This window comes from Hyposmocoma kahamanoa, unplaced genomic scaffold, assembly GCF_003589595.1.
Source record: "Hyposmocoma kahamanoa isolate Upper Pololo Valley unplaced genomic scaffold, ASM358959v1 202, whole genome shotgun sequence".
Lineage (NCBI taxonomy): Eukaryota > Metazoa > Arthropoda > Insecta > Lepidoptera > Cosmopterigidae > Hyposmocoma > Hyposmocoma kahamanoa.
The window spans coordinates 2,131,609-2,151,897 of NW_020653726.1; the positions used below are offsets into that span (position 1 = coordinate 2,131,609).

A 20,289-nucleotide genomic window follows, 5' to 3' on the forward strand; every position below is an offset into this window, starting at 1 on the left:
AATAAGAAAAGTGGTTACAGACCAATATTACACAAAATAAAAAAGCACGTTAGACCTGGATTTCCATAGACTTTTAAATATTGGTTGTATTTCATTATTTTAATTTACTCGCAGAAAAATATTGTTTGTAATCATTATATAATTAGGTCTTAAAATCTTGTACCTATTGCTTAAATCGCTCTTTGAATCCTAATTTTTATTATAAGTAAATAAACGTGATTATTTACTACATACTACGTCATTTTTATTTATAAACTTCGGTTTTTATAAGACATAAAATAGGTATAAGTCCCTTGCAAACAACTCGAGTCGTTTAAGTCGTTCATTTCGCTTAAGTCGTATAAGTTGTTTATGTCTTTTAAGTCTTTTAGTATAATGACTGAGTCTTATTAATAAAAACTCGAATCTCCATTCTTAATTTTAGAGTCAAGTCCTGTAAAATGGACTCGAGTCGTTATAAAACGCCTTAAAAGACTGAGTCTCTTTCATCGCTAATCAGTATCCCAGATAAGTTGGTTGGACTATAAAATGCTTAAATGTTTCAGTCTTCTTGTTCTGCTTCTTCCTCTAGAGCCAATCTAGCCAGTTCCTCAGCTTCGCGCGCCAGGCGCTCCTTTTCCTTAAGCTGCAGTTCAATCAGGTTGTCCAGTTCTGGGCTCATTAGTACTGTGAGGCCTGCTGTCATTGGTACCTTAGTAGAAAATTTATATACAGTGTATTTTTTTTAACTTGGACAGTATGGGACAATCAGAAACCGTTGGAGATACAGGGAACCTGTCTTCTGACAGGTGACAAATGATATTGACGTTTGAAAGATGAAAGGAAAATACTAAGTTTGAATACTGAATTTGAATTAGCAATTTAATGATCACGTGACACTCGACAAGAATTCGTTGCTCTGCACTCAAACAAATTAAAAACTTTGTATTTCTTGGGGAATTTCCCGTCCATAGATATAAAAGTCAGTGAGTGTTGTCCATTTATTTTGGGCAATTTATGAAGGAACAATAATATTAACAAAAGAGGTAGTGTAATGCCAAATTAAATCTAAGAAATATGTCCTGTCATATTTTTTTTCAAACTGTTAGAAAAAAACATACTCTAGAAAAAAAAAAATTATTTTTTCATGTTTTTTTCCACCTCAGAAAGAAAAACAGTTTTTCACAATACTAGTCCGGTATGCGCAAAAGGCAACTGATAGAAATCCGACGACAGCCGAAGCATGGAGGTTGCGGAGATAATTAGAAAATAGTGTTCTGTAATTTTTTTTAATAAAATGAGTAAGGAAATTTAATCTTCAATAATTAATTCACTGATTACACGTACCTCTGCGAAAATTGGGATAGCAGCGTCCCATCTTTCAATATGATTTTCGAGTATCTTAATACAAGGCGCCGCCTTTGGAATCATTTTTGAAAACGTTCTGCGTAACATCAAAAATTATAAATTGACTAATAAATACAATGCGAGATAATGTAAAAAAATCGTATCTACAATACAAAATACAGCGTTCCGCTTCCACATTTAAATGGCGAACGGCTATGGAGTGGAATAACTTGCCTTCAGACTAATTCCCTGAACGCTATAACTTGCACCTTTTGAAGGCGAGAATGAATAGGCATTATTTAGTTTTTTTCATACTGTCTGACGACAGTCATCTGAGAACTTGGCCGAATTAGACTGGCCTCAGCCACAATTAGCTTATTACGTAGAAACGGACCTTCCCCACTTTATTTATTTAGATGGTAGGTCGACGATGGAGCATGTACAATTTCCATGAGGTGAGGTGGAGATCAAATGCGCATTTATTCTTTAAAAGAAATGGGGTAAAGTGAACACAATTCGCACGAAGGCAAAACTCACTCGAAAAGCGGTATACATGTGGTCTTGAGGAAGTTACACTCGAGAACCGGTATGAAACATTTATCGCGATCCATCATCATGACCGGCAGCTCACCGCGGCTCTTCTCTATATCGCCTTGCTTGAAAAATTCCGTAAGTACTGAGGCCTTTACGAAAAAAATACAATGTAAATTGTAATATGTAATGTAAATACAAAAAATGAATCTACGTTACCCTTGACAATGTTTATTATACCATGTACAGTCGACGCCCTAAGATATCCGACCCCCACCGGCCCAAACCTTCTGGTTCTGGGTAGATAAGAGTGAATAAAAGTATTAACAAACTTAACCTTTAACCTGTAAGCCGTAAAATGCATTTTGGTATGACTTCTTATTGCATCATACGTCAATAACGTTTTAAGAAAGTTCTTTAAGTCAATTTGATTTTTTATTATTATTAATGGCTTTACCTTTGCATTTAGCCAGTGGAAGGATTGGGAAAACAGATTTACAGATTATGGAAGAGGTACGGAATTTGGATGAAAAAGGATTGGAAAGGTGGGTAGCTATTATTATATATCGACATACATATCAAAGCTTGATATTATTATTTTTGATAAATAAGGCCAGAACATTATAAACATCTTTGTGGCATAAATATAATAAACTTGTTATGGAGGTGGGGAGTGGGACACTGATTGCCAGGAGTTCGGATATGAAAGTATCGTGGTCAATTGAGGGGCAGATGAAGATATGGTTTAGATCCCCATAGACCCCACATGAGCATGCAGGGTCAGGAACAATTTTGAGTTTGAACAGGTGCGCAGGAGTTATCACGTGACCAAGTGATCATTAACGTATACTTCCTTAAGCCATTCGCGGACAATACTTAGTAGTACTGCACACAAAAAGTCACTATTTTTCTCTGTGCCGTAGTGTTTATATTGTTACGCAATATAAAATACGCACACAGCTTAGCTCTGGACGCTTCCGCCCGAGGCCGTCTTGTTTCGCGAGCACGCTTGTACAAATCGACGAGCTTGAGATCACGGGCCGTGGGTACGCACCCTATGAAACTTCTTTAGCCAATTTGATATTTAACGTATACTTACAGAATAGTCAACCACAAAGGAATTTCCTTTAACACTTTTCTGTAGACTGCATACGAAGGCTCTTAGAAGCAAAAGGTCGGCTAGAGAGTCGCGTATCTTAATCGACTGTACAATTCCGTTACAAATATTCGCTTCCACTTTCATTGGCAACAATGTAAATTGAACCATAAAAATATTAAATATAAAAATTTTAAATATTTTTTTGTTGATACTCGTTGTTTATTTTTATTCTACGTTTGTACGTACTGTGTGAGTTGTACGACGAAAATAATTATTACTAACAGCAGTCTTCTTCACGCTCCCCCAGTCCTTAAGCTGATCGGAAAGATCAGCTCCGTTCATCAACAATGCCATCAGGGCAGAATTGTGTGCACGGTTGTTTTTAATGAAATTGAGGGCGATCGATTTGTAGTCTTTTAAATTCCTGCAGTTTGATAAAAGTTAAGTTTGAAAATTTGGTCGAACATAAAGCGGTAATTCTCGGACTAGCGTTCAGTACCTAATTTCCATGGCAATTTTTATTATTTAAGTGTTCCTTTTTTATCGCCCAATATTATTTAATGTTCGAGTGACGTATCGTGAAATATTGTTTAATAATTTCACGATAATATACTTTAATATTAAATACAATATACATATACAAATTGCCAGGGAAATTAGGTAGTCGTAGAATGATCGAAATATCGATAATCGAAGATGTGAAAATTTCTCGCTGCAAAAAATAAATACCGAGACTCGGTGCGATCTCGAAAATCCCGGGAAATACGAGACATTCGAGACTGTTTCAAAAGTAGATACCCATATTTATAGGCATTTACAGCCTATGCACAAGCTGTCGACGCGCGTCATCTGCGCGTAAACGCGCGCGTGTATCGCGCATTTTGATAAGAGATAATTTTAAGTTTAGTTTTTTTATTTCAGTTAATTTTTGAAATGAAGCAACTACATGAATTTTATATGTATAAGCTTCTTGCTTGCAACGCGAAACGCGTTTGAAAGTATTATCCGACATTGCGCTTGAAGAGTAAAAAAGGTATTTCTTCGGAGTTACGGAGGTTTTCAAATTCAGCCGATGAATTATAATGAGCCAGAATAAAATAGGTAATTAAGTGATTCAAGTCTCAAAAATACCAAAAAATTATCGAGAATCCAAATTTTCGAGATCGAAATTCCGAGGATAAAAGAAAAAGCCGGAATAGACTTAAAGAGCAGTATTAAGTAGTAAAACAAAAAGAATTAAAAAATAAGTTTCACTTCCACTACTGACTAGACATTGGCAGAATTCTTCAAGTAAAGCCAGTACATTAAAAATAATATCTATATTTATGGGTAGTGCATAGTTTCAATAATTAATACGCAACTTAAGTCAAGTACTGCCAACTTACCTATTTCTGCCGCCAGTAATGTCAGCATTACTGCATTCCGGTTTGGAAGGGGAAAGGTGCTGGTGAAACTACAAACGCATGGGACTGGTCAACTTATGTCTCAGGGTGACGGGCGCAGTGGCAGTGCCCCTCAGATTATTTTTGCATTTGATTCTGTTGTTTTTTTCAGTAATGTCAACTACATATTCTATAACACTGCTTAGCTCACTAAACTAATACAAATTACTAACTTGAAGTAATTAGCTATATCGGTAGCCAGCACGTAGTCCCTAAGTATCACAAGAGCTCGATCATAGTCACGTCTAGGAAGAGACTCGAGGATATCGCAGCCTTCTGTGTTGAGAATACACATGGCTTGCGATAGGTGGTGTCTCTCCATAACACTACCCTCGCTCGAATATAACGCTGCTAGGTTTGTCTCTGTAAAACAATCGTGTATGAATTTGTTTCTTAGGGTTAGAAAACCGTAGGAGAAAGTTTTAACAGATATAATATCGTAGATATACAAGTATGATGTAAAAGATAGCCTTCGGAATTTATGGGAAGACTCCAATCCTCAATGTGTCAACGGTTTAAACCCCCTTGATTGTGATGGTGATTCGTGCCTCCCTATGGGACATGCTAGAACTGTACAGCATTTTATAATATTCATTAACCCGTTTATACGTCTCACTGCTAGACACGAGTTTCCTCTGAGGCGCGGGTTTAGGCCACAGTCCGCCACGCTGGCACAACGCGGGTTGGGGACTTTTCACATTTTCTGAGGGTTAAAACGTGCTTCGATAGATTTCGCCACGACGTTTTTCTTCACCGAAAAGCTCATGGTAAATTTCAAATTAAATCTCGCACATAAATTGCGAAAAACTCAGAGGAGAGAGCCTGGATTCGTACCTACGATCTCTACTCGGGGGTATGTCAGCGACCGCCCAGTTACCACGCTTTCCAGTACATTAATGGCGAATATGAATTCTATTTACTAGGCAACAACATTTAAATTTGGACGCCCGTGCGGCTGATTTAAGTTAAAACGTAAAAGCTAAATATAGAGCGTACTTTGCCATGACAGTTGGATGCACGCAGTCGCTGGTTGGCGTGAGCGAGATAAAATTCGTGTCGAACAAATGCACCCTACGACTACCAAGGCTAAAAGCATTATTTATTTAAATTTTGAATGAACTGATTGAATCCAATTATTTTTATATGAAATTACTCCACTAGGTTGTTAAAACTAATAATACAAAGATCGAACACTCAAAAAAATTTCTTCGATCCGACCGGATTCGAACCGACATCGTCTAGCATACCGTGCCACTATACCAACTAAGCCACGGAACGAACCAGCGGACCTCACGAATTTTTCTATGTGCTTGAGTCGTATCTTTGTATTTGGTTCCGTAACGACTTTTCAGCCGTTGCGCCATCTATGAGAAATCTTTGATATTTCGTCACCCAGTTAGATACCTTTACAGCTACCCCCGCCCCCGCCCCTAGCCCTACCCTACCCTTGCCCCGGCTAGAGATGTCGCATTATTTATTAATCATATTATTTATTCTAAATTTTTATGTACACTTACGTCCTTGGATCTGGAAGCTGTTCGTAGTGCCGCGGTGATCCAGATCATGAACTAGTGCAGCTAACACATACATGAAGGCTTGCAGATCACTGCAAACATTACAGGTACTTTACTTTATTGTTTGGGAAGAATAATCATACCTTGGCTACGTTAAATGACGCATGAGGCGAATATTTCATCAAGTCACGGAACTTCGGACTGACAATTATGGTATCATGTCGCAGTGGTGTAGTGTCATAAAAAAGCCATTCAAAATATTTATTGATGTTTATGTTAACAATTATCCATTATATATCTTATGTAGCTGATCATATTATATGTACAACCTCGCAGGACTATGTTACTAATATCATAAACAATAAGTTTTGTTACATGACTTTGAATAATTAATCAGAGTTTACTTTCGTACAAAAACTCTCTGTCTGATTATAAAAACAAATTACTATTACATTTATAACTCATTATATTTCTCGACTTACTTTCGATTACATTATTTTCGAGTTTAGGAACCTATGTACATATTATACACATTAAGCAGATACATGTGTTGTTTGTACTCGTAGGTTAGCTTTAATTTCAATCTATATAACTATTTAAGAATTACTTATTAATTGTGGTCACATGTATAGTTAGGTCCTTGACTCCGATTATTGTTACCTATCGACTGCCCTCCGCTTCATTTACTTCTTTTGGATTTTGGGAATTCGAGTATCAAAATTTTTATTTATGCAATAGTAGAAGACCAAAGATGATGAAGTAAAAATAATTACCCAAAAAATTGGCATGAACTGGCATGAAGGGCAGCAGGAAAAAAATACACTTTAAAGCTTCACAGACGTTGTTGAGCTTCAAAGGGTATGACAAAAGTTACCTTTATTATTGATTATAACCTATATTTTATACATTCAATAATATCGCAAATTTTAACACTCACTGTACTTTTATCTACAAACTGTGGAGAATTGACTTCTTATTTATTATAATATTTAATATAATATAATAAAAAAATCATGGGATGGAATTCGTATTTCATCGATTCTGAAATAATACTTCATACGTACTTTTTGAGCTAATACTGCTAATACACTATTGTCTTAACAGTGCAATATATTCTTAAACACATATTTTTAGTTACAACAAAGGTTACAACATTATTGTAATAGCAGTGCGAATAGTGCTGCGAGGTTGTTAGTAATTAACAAACAACCCTATATAGTCATAGAATATATACCAAATAGTATAATTGCTATTTACGTCAAGTATCCAAGCTGGGCGAGTTTATAGTTGACGAGTGCGGCGTACGCCCACTGCGCGACGTTAAAAGCGTGGTGCCAATTATGGTAAGGCACATCCCGGTAGCCTTTCTGCACGTGCAGAATGAAGCAAGCCAATTTCGATAGCTTGAGATGAAATCTGTTTTAATAAAATTGTCGTCAATTAACGGGTCGGGTTGGAATCGGGGTGCCCGCGCTCGGTGTGTTGTCATCCATATAAATACACGGAATTAGATCCGCCGCGGTCTAGACCCGACCCGCGCCTGATCCACACCTGCTCTGTCGTATGTGTTTCACGCTCAATCATATCGCACCCTTAATGTAATAAGGCTGCATCTGCAATATTACACCTTTTCAGGAGATAGGTTTAAAAATTCTACGAAGGAAATCGTCTTTGGTTTATTCCGCAGAACAGTGAAAGTGTCAATCAATCACTATGGAAAAAATATACAGTGCAATTGAGGATATACACTGATTATTATTAGTACGTGGTGCGAAAATTCGATTCCCAAAAATTTTCACGATAGAAAAAAGAACACAAACTTACCTCGAAATTTTACAAGAAAACCGCTGTATACAATAGGTACAGTCATATACACAAGATACCTGACCCCCCAAGCCGACTTTGTCGACCTTTTGGTTCTGAACACAAAAATGTGGAGAAAATTGTTAAAAAAACTTAATCTTTAACCTGTGAGCCGTAAAATTTATTTTGGTATGACTCATTAGTGAATGACATTTTAAGAAATTTTTAAGCCAATTTGATCTTTAACGTGTAGTTCCAACTTAAATACAGAACACAAATTTCAACCCACTTTAATAACGCCGTCACACAATGGGCTGAAAACGATCGCTAGTGGACATAGGGGTACTTGAAAATTAAACAACTCCTTTTATAAATATGATGATGGATATTGATTTTACTCACCAATACAATCATAAACTGTCATGTGGATATTTTCGATTGACACAGTAATTTTATAGTTATATGGCTCTGAATTTTTTTTTCAACAAACTGACCTAATTACTGCCTGCTCTTTATCTAATTTGACCACAATTAATTGTCAAAGATAAGCATATTTCTTTACAACTTTGATCTTTTGAGTGACCAACCGACCTAATTACTACCTGCTATTATCCTAACTTGACTTGACAATTGTCAAAGATACCTAAGCATATTTCTTAACAACTTTGATCTTTTGTTCGGGTTTATGATAAGCTCCCCATTGTTTACACGTGTGTTTTTTAGCAAAACAAGTGACATTTTAGGGTGATGAGACTGTTGACTACCTTGAACGGTGATCGTTCGTAGGTATGCGTCTTGATATTATTAAGGTTATTATCTTTTTGATTGGCATTAATTTTATGTGTGTTACCTATTCTCGTGTCGAAAATGTACCGCATAATACCGAAATAAAAATAAATTACGTCAAATCTTAAATATTTCTACAAACATTTTTTAAAGTGTTATTACTCAAAAACTATAACTACTAGTTGCGCCCCGCATAGAGATTCCAATAGTAATCCTATTACAACAGCCTATATCACTCGGGGATGGTGTAACTTTCTATTAATAAAAGAATTTTCTGAATCGGTTGAGTAGTTCCAGAAATACAAATATTCAAATTTACAAAAATTTACGTCTTTATAATATTGGTATAGATAAAGATACGAAAAAAGTTCAAGAACATAAAATTATCATATTGACTAGTAGTATCCGATCCTAACAATTTCAAGCCTGAAATCCACACTTTTCGAAATCAGCCCACTGTGTGTCGTGGCCAAACGGTATAATGATTGCTTTGCAAATTGAGGCAAGCATGGTTCGAGTCACTTTAAAAATAAAATATTATTTAGCTATATAATACTGTATTTTTTTTTGTTTTTAACGTCGGGATAGATGTAAGCAATGTCTAAGTCTTGTTCATACAGAACAATAATTTCTAATTTTAATAATTCCGTTAAGTGCGGCGACACTGAGTTATATATACCGTTGGAACCAGCTAATGTTTCTGATTCCAACGGTATATGTAACTCAATATGACCCAAAAGTGTCGCTTATGCCATTGAGCCTTTGAAGCGTCGATAATTTGTTTCATGTGGTTCATATGATAAAAGCATTCTTGGCGTATGATCACGTGTGGCTTTATTATATCATAGGCCAAGTATAATTTGAACGCTCCAAGAAAGGTCCATTATTATATCAACCTAAAATTAGGACTACGAGATGAATAATTTACTCTCATCGCCGCTGCAAGACATGCTATTTTGCCTTTTATATCTTGTGTTCAGTTTGAATAAATAAATTAACTATATATACGAAATTGATTGTATAATGATTTTGTACCTAAATATGGACTCAAGTTCGGGAAATATCCAATCATAATAAGCACACGCACTTTTTGTTAAATCCAAGGTCGCTGAACATCTTGAGAATGTAGCACGGTAGTTCCTTATTAGGCAAAGCCTTGTTATTGAAATGCAGGCTCACGATGTGAGGATGGCCATGAAACCCAGTACACTCTAACATCTTCTGAATTTCTGATGCACCCACCTGATTTCAGTAAGAGCAAGAAATATTTGAGTTTTGGAATCCATGCCATGGAATCGTCGCACCAACTGAGTTGAAAGTTATAAGTACAAAAAAGTTCAATTATCCAAGTTTGCCAGGTTATGTGGTTTTTGTGATTAAATGGAAAAGTTATTCATTATTTTTAGTTATTCATTAGTTATTCATTATTCATATTTCAAGTTATTTTTCTACAAAGCAACAAAACGTTCCAATTCTTTATTTGAGAAGAAAAAGTTCTAAAGTAAAATTGTTATATACCTTCATATGATACATGATCAGCTCATGGGCAAGTGCATTGCGAATGTGTGCTTCGCGGACCTTCTGGTAGATCACGGAGTGCACGATACACACTCCGCAATATATGCTGAAGGCCAGCGCCATCTCTTCGTCCATTACATCGAAGTACGGATCAACCACCTTACACATTGCTTCAGAATATTAAAGGTTGTCGAGGAACATGACAGCGGCATCAATGACGCCGCGACAGGATAGCAAAATTATGCACAATGGAAACGTAAGACAACATTCGAACACAGCGATTTTGAAGCTGTGTTAGTGCATAAATCCTGTAGTGGAATCACTGAACCAATAACATAATGGGAAAAGCTACATTAAGTCCTCAGTTCTCACGCTTTAGAACTGCTCACAATTTCAATGATATAGAAAATTCAAAAAATAATTCAGACCTTGTTGATCAAGTGTCCCACGCCAATGATCCCAGACTGCTCTCTAATTGGAAAGCATAGCAGAGTTCTAATAAAACAGAGAAATTATGAATTATTTACGTAAAACTCGAAATCTAGAACTCAGAGTCACGTAAGAGCGGTTGCAGACTTATTTCTGCAAATTTTCCATTCGTCACAGCTGAACTGAAATTATTTTCAGTTCAGCTGTGACGAATGGTAAATTTGACAAATCCAACTTTTTGTAGAATCTAATAACTAGTTAATCGAGTAAAATAAGATTGTTAAGTGAACAAATATCACCAACTTGCATTCTACTCCTGGTAAGGAGTCAATTTCGGGGCTAAATTCCGGGTGCTCTTTTGGTTTTCTCAAGTTTACTATAGTGCCTGTTTTAATGACAACGCCTGCAATGCCTCTGTCTAGTGGAAATCGTCGACCTTCTACCTCCCTTTCGACCTTGAAAAAATATTTGTGTTTATATTTTGTGAAGGTTAGCCCATTCCATTTCAACAAACAGGCAAAGGGGTCCGATATTATCAGAATAGGTAGGAAAAAAACTAAGTTAAATCATAAAGAAGAATAAAGACTGACAAGTGCTGCTTTGGAACATGTTGGAGGAAATGAAAAACTGATTTCTGGTATTTATGACAAGAAGAGTAACGCTATAGACATTAACTGGCATTAGCAGTTGAGGGTCCTAGAACATGTCAATTTTAACGGAGATAATCAAACTAATCAGTTGATTAAATTTCATAAAGTCATGAATCATATTCGTATATGTATTGTACATGAACATCAGGCTTAAGTTATGGTCCGATCACACTGGCACAGTATGAGTTGAGGACTTCAAGTTTCTTTAAAAGGTTGCAATCCTCCTCCAACTTGCAGGTTTCATCGTGATGTTTTCTTCATCGTTTAATCAAGAGATAGGAAATGAATAGGACGCGGGTCTCCTGCACGGGGAACGGACTCGCATTTTTGTCCCATTGTCTTTAAAACCCGATAAGTATGTGTCAACGGGCTGATCTGGGGCCAGAATTTGGCTGACAAGGCTCCTATGCAGGCTTCTAATTCTAATCAAACATCATGATCAGGATTTTTTAATATTTGTTATCTATAAGCACCTCATGAGCAACATACGTCAGCTTAGTTTCAGCCAATTCAATACGATCCAGGTCCAAAAGTTTTACAGTGCAGTATTCCGCTTTCACCAAAGACTTAGCCTGCACCATTGCTATTTGAAGAAGCGTATCTAATGATGCTACCTGAAATAGTTTAATTTTAATAAAGAAAAGATTCCGCAAATCTACAATTTACATTAGAAGATATTGAAATCAAAGTATATCATATAATGAAATAAACGCCACAAACGAAAACGAAAAAGACTCAATGGTCTCCGATGGGAACCGAATTGAGACGTCGCCGTGCCCTTTCGTCGGTTTAAGGCCACTATGAGAAATGACCACAATTAAAAAGGATCATTTCTCAAATTAACCATTTCTTGAATAAACCACTTCTTGAATTGACCACTTCTTGAATTGACCACTTCTTGAAATGACCATTTCTTGAAATTAGCACTTTATTTCTTAATTATAAATTGGTTTTTTACTATTTTCAGACCGTTTCGCCATGCAGATTTTATATATGTATAGCTCGAGAATACTGTGATGAATATCTTTTTTTTTTAAATTATGTTTACAACCTGTAAGTATAAACTAAAATAATTAGTGACAGCCCTACGCTCCGAGCGACGACGACATGTAGGAATTAACGCGCCGCACAGGCGGGAATTGCATTGCTTGTCTCAGTATTACTATGCACTGTGCTATATTAAAGGCCCATTTAGATGGAGAGAGTTCCTCGTCTCGAAGATACGATTATCGAAAGAATAAAAAAACTTTCCTAGTCTAAACATTCACGATTATCGCCCTTCCACGTGAGCGAAGCAATTCCATATTGAACGTCTCCGTGTAAACAGAACTTGAAAGCAAAAATCGTATTTCGAGTTTTTGTGCCAGCCGTTTATACCATGAGTACAATGCGCGAGGGTGTTTTGATTATCACTGCTTTTCTAAGACAAGAATGAAGGAAACGAAAAGAAAAAAATGTTTAAGAAATGTTACAAAATTAAAAAAAATATTTAAAAAATATATATATATTTCTATAGAGCAATGAACTTAATATTATCAGCAGTTCCAATTTGAATGATTTTTGCGTCATTTTGATATATTCATAGTCAATACCGCAGTAATCACTGAACTCGAATGGCAATTCTCGCACTGAAAACGGTTCGAACCGATTTGTACGATAATCGTATGAACTTAAAAAAATGTCATACGAGATCGTGTTTAGACAAGTCGAAAACTCGTAAGCAAGAATCTCCTTACTACATATTTCTCTGTATAAACAGTCGAGGAGGCGATTAAGTTGCTTGCGAATCTCGTATGACATAATCGTAGGCGAGATTTTAGTTCTTGCCTGAATGTAAACATTACGATACGATAATCTTATGGCGATTATTGCTTACGATAATCGCGTACGAGTTTTCGTCACGAAGCGTGCGAGAAACTCTCTCCATCTAAATGGGCCTTTAAGGCATTTTTTCAAGGTCATACGATTATCGTACAAATCGGTTCGAATCGTTTTGAGTGCGAGAATCGCCATTCGAGTTCAGTGATTACTGCGGTATTGACTATGGGCATATCGAAATGACGCAAAAATCATTCAAATTTGGAACTGCTGATAATATTAAGTTCATTGAATTGTAGAGAAATATACATTTTGTTTCAAATTTTATAACATTTCTTAATCCAAATTTTTTTCGTTCTCGTTTCATTAATTCTTGTCTTAGAAAAGCAGTGATAATCAAAACACCCTCGCACACTGCACTCGTGGTAGTAACGGCTGGCACAGAAACTCGAAGTACGATTTTTGCTTTCGAGTTCTGTTTACACGGAGACGTTCAATATTGAAAGGCGAGGCGATTATCGCTCACGTGGACGGTCGATAATCGCAAATGTTTAGACGAGGAAAGTTTTTTATATACTTCCGATAATCGTATCTTCGAGACGATAAACTCTCTCCATCTAAATGGGCCTTTAGTGTTCGGATGAGCTACTCGCCTGACTGAAAAGCCTTTTAGCAACACGTAGCAAATGTTGGCACTTCTGTTTCATTGTGCATTCGTATTCATAAGCAATAGCTTTTTTCATGGTAGGCCATACGAACCTGAAGTATTCAAAACTAAATTATAACAGGTAGTACGAGTAACAAAATTAATTTTAGTGTAGGTATCTGTCCTTTTTTGCGGAGACAGGCAAATCGTCGCCTTACTTTCTGAAACTCGTATCTTAAAGTACAAAGTTACTGAAATGCAAATAATGGACTGTATATACTAATTTTGCAGACTGATTTCACATTACATTTCCTTCATATTCACACGTTAAAGTAAAACATCCAAATTAACACGCTAGAAATTTAAAATAAATATAAAGTTTTGCCATCTCCTGAATAATCACTCCAAAAGATACGAGCTTGAGAAAGTAAGGCATCGAAATGCATCTTTACTTATTTTAAATTAATCTCATAAACAACTTTACATGTTTATTACAGACCAGGTTCTACAACTTTTGAATTTTCCATTCATAAATCTATCAAAAACTGATGCAAGTTCCTATGAATGTAAAAAAAAAAATATTCGTAAAACAAAAATCTATGTACAACGAAAAATAATAAAATGCAAATATTAACTACGTGGTACAAATCAAGAGCATATCAAGCTTGACCCTTTGTACTTTGAACCGTTCTTATCATAAGTGGCATAGAGTCGGTTTTAAGTCTTCAAGTGTCAAGCTTCACGTGCTCTTGACCCTGTACCACGATGTCAAGGTAAGATTCAAGCAGCCAAATTGCGATTGAACACGCCTGCTAAATGTAATGACTAGGGCCCGGATAAATATGTAATTACATATATTTTGTCTACACACATATCATAAACTCTCTATTATGTGTTCAAAAACCGCAAATTACGACCAGCATAAAGGTAAACAAATTTCATATCTGTGAAAATGTTATTATTGCTTCAGAACATCGAATTCACACACGTTACTTGATATCGAACAATATGATGTTGGGGCCGATTCTAGTTTGTCTATGAATTAAAAATAAAAATATTTGCCGCCATTTCGCCAGTCGTAATATCCGGTTCCGAACACATACAGAGAGCTTATAATATGTGTGTAGATAAAGCAGTGTATGTAACTGTACATAATTAGGCATTAAAACACTTGACATGTTTTTATGAAAATCACCTGTCGGCTCGTTTCATAAACCCTCACAGGTACTTTAATGTCTTTCATTATGTAACAGTCACATTAACTACTATTTTATTTCAATAATTGATGTTCGTTAATTTGTTTTCTACATAAATAATGATTTAGAATAAAAAAAGTTACTTTTATTTTCCATATTTTTCCATATTTACAGGTTTAGAACATATTTCTACACGAAACTTGCAATAATCCATATTTTCAATAAGGGTCGTATTCCGGAACTTTACTCAATGCTCAAGTCAGGATTTGAGTGTGATTTCTAGTGCTATAAGTCATAATCAAGTTCTGACTTGAGCATTGAGTAGAGTTCTGGAAAATGACCCTAAGTTATATTTTATTATATTAAAAAAAAATAAAAGTGCCTGTGCGCTTAAAAAAAATAACAGGTTATCAGCATCTCTCTTTAGAACATAAATAGCCTGATAAAAAATGTGTAAAAATTTTTGCTCGTTTATTCGTGGGGAATGTCGATTTTGCCTTATTAAATAAAAATGCCAAGTTACTTTGGACCCTAAAATAGTGACGCTAAGGTTTATATGACAATGTTTATGTTATTCCCTTAGAATAATAACGCATAGAATGATCGTTTCATATCAAACGAACTGTCACAAGTGAGGCAAAAATCAAATTTATGTAGGCTAGTTTTAGTAGTAGGTTAATTTTCGGTCTAACAGGACTTGTTTAATTTTAAGTATAACTGGGAACCGGAAGGAAGAGTGGAAAGGATTTGACAAGATGGATTGGAGGCAACTTTTGGAATCAGTAAAGATGATGGAATTATTGAGTTTATGGGACTCGACATAAGGCGATTGCTTCACCAGTAAATACAGAAGAGTAGGATGAGCATCTGAACCTTAAACCTATCTTAGCAGAAGGGATCCATACTGCTGCTCCTACGGAACTTACTGCTGAAAGTTTTAAAGCATCAGTAAATATGCAGCGCCATCCGGAATAGTCGGAAGCGATCCTATGGTTAAAAATCCCTCGAGAGTCAACGGAGTCCTCTATGTCAAAGTGAAGGAGAATGTTGGGCTGGAAAACAAGAGCTTCATAGGAAGTGCAATAAAGAGGATTGCGAGGAAACTGCTTGAGTGGGGGAGGGAATTGGGTGAATTTAATAAAGCTCTGAAGGAGTATTGCATAGTCTGTTTTTTTTTAGACTGAACAAAATGACATTTGCCAATTTTCATAAAATTGTTGCTGACGATAGTTTTATCTATAGATTGTAAAAAAGAAGAAAAAATTAAAAAAACAATTTTATTTAGTGAATATTTATATAAAAATACAAGTTGAAACGCGTTACTTCCTTGTGGAATGTGATGTTAGTATCTATTTTATGTTTGCCTGACGTATTGTTACACTCATTTACCGCACAATTCGTCATTTTTAGCTAAAATTCTTGATCTGTTCGCGGTGCAAGTTGACCTTGAGCATTGAAGGCCCGCCCGCTCGTGTAGGCCCTTTTGGCGCGCTTCAATTTGCCTCACTTAGCGTGTGCGGACTAGGTTTCTATGCGTTATTATTCTAAGGTTATTCCTTAATATGGCCAGGATCCAATTTAACTTGTATACCCTTTAATTTAATTTACAACGTACAAGAAACACTCATATGTGAGATTGGCGACTTGTTCCTCCGACACTTTGGGAGCGACCACGCACACAAGGATGGAGAACGGTTTGTCGTAAAATGGCAATATCATCAAGCGAATTTTTCGATCTAATTTTGTTTCACTATGAAGAAACTATAAACAAACCAGAATACCATTACTTTTTCTTCATTACTAATAACCATTTTCTTCCTTAACGAGAATACGTATTCAACTTAGGCTGAAATTTACGATGCGAACTTTGACTTCGATTAAGCAAAAATGGCGAGTTAAGCAAGTTTTCCGTATTAAAAAAACGAAGTTTGCCTAATTGAGTTCCTAGGTATGTTTTCGAGATTGTTTTGTTACACATAGGAATTTAAACTATTCCTTTCTTTGGATCTAAAGCGCATACAGGTTTCTTTTTTAGCTACAACTAAGGGCGCGTACAGATCTGGCGAATGCACCGCAAATGCGCCTGTTTGCGAAAGACTCGCTAGCTGCACGCGTGGATTATGTTTTGTTCGCATGCCGCTCGCGCGCCACACGTATAATAACATGTATTTAACAGTACGCTTGCAGCACGTTCGCGGTGCATTCGCCAGTTCTGTACGCACACTTAGGCAAAGTTCGTTTTGTAAATATGAAAAACCTGCTTAACTCGTTGGCCACTAAATCGATGATTACTTAAGAGCTGTTAAGTGATTGTTTACACTAGTTAAAGTTTACTTAATTACTTCGTCAGTTAATATAGATAAACTAGTCACTATGAAAATGCATGTGATTGGTGCGTTAGACTCGGCACAAGGCACCCTCACAAATATAGGAAAATATAACTCACAGGTTTGACTATTGCCTGAAAATCATTCCCTGTAGTGTTTAATAACACGAATTGTTCCATACCCGACTTCAACATCTCGGCAAAATTCGGTGTTACCTGTTGCAAGAAGCAAAACAATACCGTCATAGCCTCAGATTACAAAACAATAGAGTCACAGCCATCATCGAGTGGAAAGCGCCAAAGTAACGCGACTGAATTCCTACGATGGGGTAATAATGGTATATGTATATCGTATCCTTGACCTACAAACCATAAGTGATCACTCGTCAAAAGTGCTTTTATCACAATAAAAGTCACAAAAATAGTAAATAACGAACTATACATGAAACAAATTATATATATCGTCGCCTCAGAGCATACGATCTCAAACTTTTTGGTTCTACGCCACTTAGGCAAGATAAATAAATTTCAACGCCCACTGCCTCAAAACATAATTGACAACCATTCCAACTATTAAAACACGTATTTTTTATATTACCTTAACACAAAAAAATCATAAGGAAAAAATATATATTAGTAGCACCTGGACAGAATCATTAACGCCCCCCAATAGCTTCCGAGCCCCTACCTCTCCCTCACTACTACCTTACCCTCTAAGACTCTTCAGCGACCACTGGAGGGCGGTAAGGGCCTCGGAAGCTATTGGGGGGCGTTAATGCTGTGCAGGGAAACTATGTCTTATAGTGAAAACCTCGCATAGCCCCGCACTAGGGAAACCCTGAGTCGCGGGTGCCATGGACACACACATAGACAACCACAAATTACATCCAAACTCACGGGAGAAATAAATGTTGCCATACAAATATTTCTCCCGGCCCGGGATCGAACCTGGGACCTCTGCGTAGCAGTCCGGTATGGTAACCGTTCGGCCACAGAGGCAGTTTAAAGTAATATAGTATCTGAAAGAGGTAGAATTTAACTAATTAAAACATTATTGCGTTTACTACATTGTAACCGACTTCAAAAAAAGGAGGAGATTTCAATTCGATCTTTTTTTTTGTATGTTGTTACGCGATAACTCCGGTATTTGTGTACCGATTTTCATGATTCTTTTTGTATTGGAAAGAGGGTACCTCCATAGCGGTCCCATATAATTTTGAAGAAAATAATCCATCCCTAAGGGTGGCTGTACGCATGAAGATTAATTTTTATAAATAGCGCCTAAATTTTAGTTTAAGGAATAATTATTTTAATGGTTGATTTTGCTATTCTTTAATTCAAAGCGTTTTCCTCTCTCAATATACTTTGAAGAGTGAGAACCGATTTTTATTATCTCTTGTGTCAAGTCCCGTACAGTGGCGAAATAGGGGATGAATCCGGGTTTGCGCACTTTCCGGTAACCGATTTCAATAAAACTTGGTAATTATATGTAATTTCACGTACTTTTGAGGTCGACTTTTTTTGTACTCTCTACTGAGATTATTGACCACATTTTTACCTTCGTCCTGAAAAATTGCATGGATATCACATATGAGATATTCACTCTAAGACGACGATATGTGAAATTTGTAAAATTTTACACGCCTGTTTAAGCATAAAAAATTCACTAATATTTTCGTTCGTGGACTCTTTAAGCTTCTCTTCTGAAAAGTTGTCATTTTGCAGGTTACAGCAATGTAGGTAAGTGTTTATCACTAGGTACTTGACTTTCTTCCTCATACAGCACCAGTTGCATGCTATTGTTTGCAAGTATATCTACACTTTAGAGAAAATAATACTAATAATAATATTACATTTACATTACAGAAAATAATAATAATATTACATACACTAATTCTATATATGTGGTCCATTCTAAAACGTGAAACACACAGAAAGCAGGTGCAGGTCGGGCGCGTATCGGGTCGGAAGCGCGGCGTGTCTAATTCCCTATATTTACATGGACGACAACAAACCACGCGCCCAGTCCGCTCCGATTCGCTCTCTGTGTGTTTCACGCTTAAAACACACAATCTGATATTAAACAAAATGTTTACGTTGTTACTTCGTTACGCTAAATGGATGTCTGCTTCTAATTATTTATCTATGCACAATACTGAGGAAGCAACAATCGTTACTAACTTCTATTTTAATTTTCCGTGAAAGAGGTGTGATTCCTACAGCTTCGACGTACGCTTCCAGTCGTTCGCTATGAACTACGACCATCAGCACCAATTCTGCCTCACATTCTTCTTTTAACTGCAAATATTCGGGAGTAGACAATAATTAATACAGGACAGTAATGTGTTGTACACACTTTTGGCGGACATACACGCTACGGTATACTGGAGAGGTGTACCTGTTCAGGTCTACCTATGTAGGCAGATCAGAACGTGTGTTGGAACAGACTTGTGCAGTTTTGTGTACCTGCGCAGGCCACCGGCGGCGGCGCAAGGTTGAAAACCAATTCTTTTGAGTGATACCGTACGGTGAACTTGTGCGTGTGTGCATGAACTACAGTCGCCTGCGCAGGTCGCGCTGTTTGATTTCTAGCTACGGTAATAGTGTAGTCGTGTCATTCGCATCATACTGCAGTGCGTAATAAAAACATCCGATTCAACTAATAAGAAAATACATGAGGAATTATCGCATCGTCGTCTTCAATCCATGCCATATCCAAAGTAACTGAAGTCCTCTCCGGATAGTCCCACATACGCTACGACAAGCTACGCAGGTATTTCTGCACAGGTGGACGTCTCCGGTATACCGTAGCGTGTATGGCCGGCACAAAGACATTGTGGCCTCTTTTTTACATTTTACGTTTAAATACTTCAAATATTGCAACTCATTTCCATATCATTGCATGTACGTCAGCAAAGCTTTTTAGGAGTTATAATAAATATTGAAAACACACGTCTATACCTACCTACTTCAGCTATCAACAGTGAAATATTTATGAATTTGAACAGTATACATATAAAAAGACAGATACTAACATAACTGTTGATTTTGTTCTGCAAATGCGAACATAATTCGACTTCCAGGCTCATGACTAGATTTAAAATTTTCCCTGGGTCACTGTTTTGAAGGGTTTTACGCCTAATTCTTTTTTGTGATAACATGGTTCTTAATTAACTAAATATTTATAATGGAAGTATAAAAATTA

The 20,289-nt window shown here is 36.5% G+C and overlaps 1 protein-coding gene across 1 annotated transcript; it reads right to left on the bottom strand.

Moving 5' to 3' along the window:
• Positions 1 to 501: 501 nt before the first annotated feature.
• On the bottom strand, positions 502 to 20,245 carry LOC113227072 (cGMP-dependent 3',5'-cyclic phosphodiesterase-like). The gene is made up of 17 exons (XM_026459945.1): positions 20,120 to 20,245; positions 19,266 to 19,382; positions 17,205 to 17,300; positions 16,374 to 16,519; positions 13,570 to 13,675; positions 11,572 to 11,712; positions 10,752 to 10,903; positions 10,448 to 10,514; positions 10,020 to 10,178; positions 9,589 to 9,743; positions 7,170 to 7,328; positions 5,916 to 6,004; positions 4,572 to 4,761; positions 3,239 to 3,380; positions 1,864 to 2,009; positions 1,327 to 1,423; positions 502 to 691 (listed from the first exon to the last, which is right to left on the bottom strand). The coding sequence occupies exons 1-17, from the start codon at positions 20,243 to 20,245 to the stop codon at positions 542 to 544; spliced, it is 2,238 nt and encodes a 745-aa protein (XP_026315730.1). The 3' UTR covers positions 502 to 541.
• Positions 20,246 to 20,289: the final 44 nt, after the last annotated feature.

What these genes read in the sequence shown, in the direction of transcription:
- LOC113227072 (XM_026459945.1), bottom strand. Translation starts at nt 20,245, where the DNA reads ATGTTATCACAAAAAAGAATTAGGCGTAAAACCCTTCAAAACAGTGAC. An exon ending in CACGGAAAATTAAAATAGAA is followed by an intron (nt 17,301 to 19,265) that starts GTTAGTAACGAT and finishes TTCTTGCAACAG; the next exon opens with GTAACACCGAATTTTGCCGA. An exon ending in TTACCAGGAGTAGAATGCAA is followed by an intron (nt 10,515 to 10,751) that starts GTTGGTGATATT and finishes CTGTTTTATTAG; the next exon opens with AACTCTGCTATGCTTTCCAA.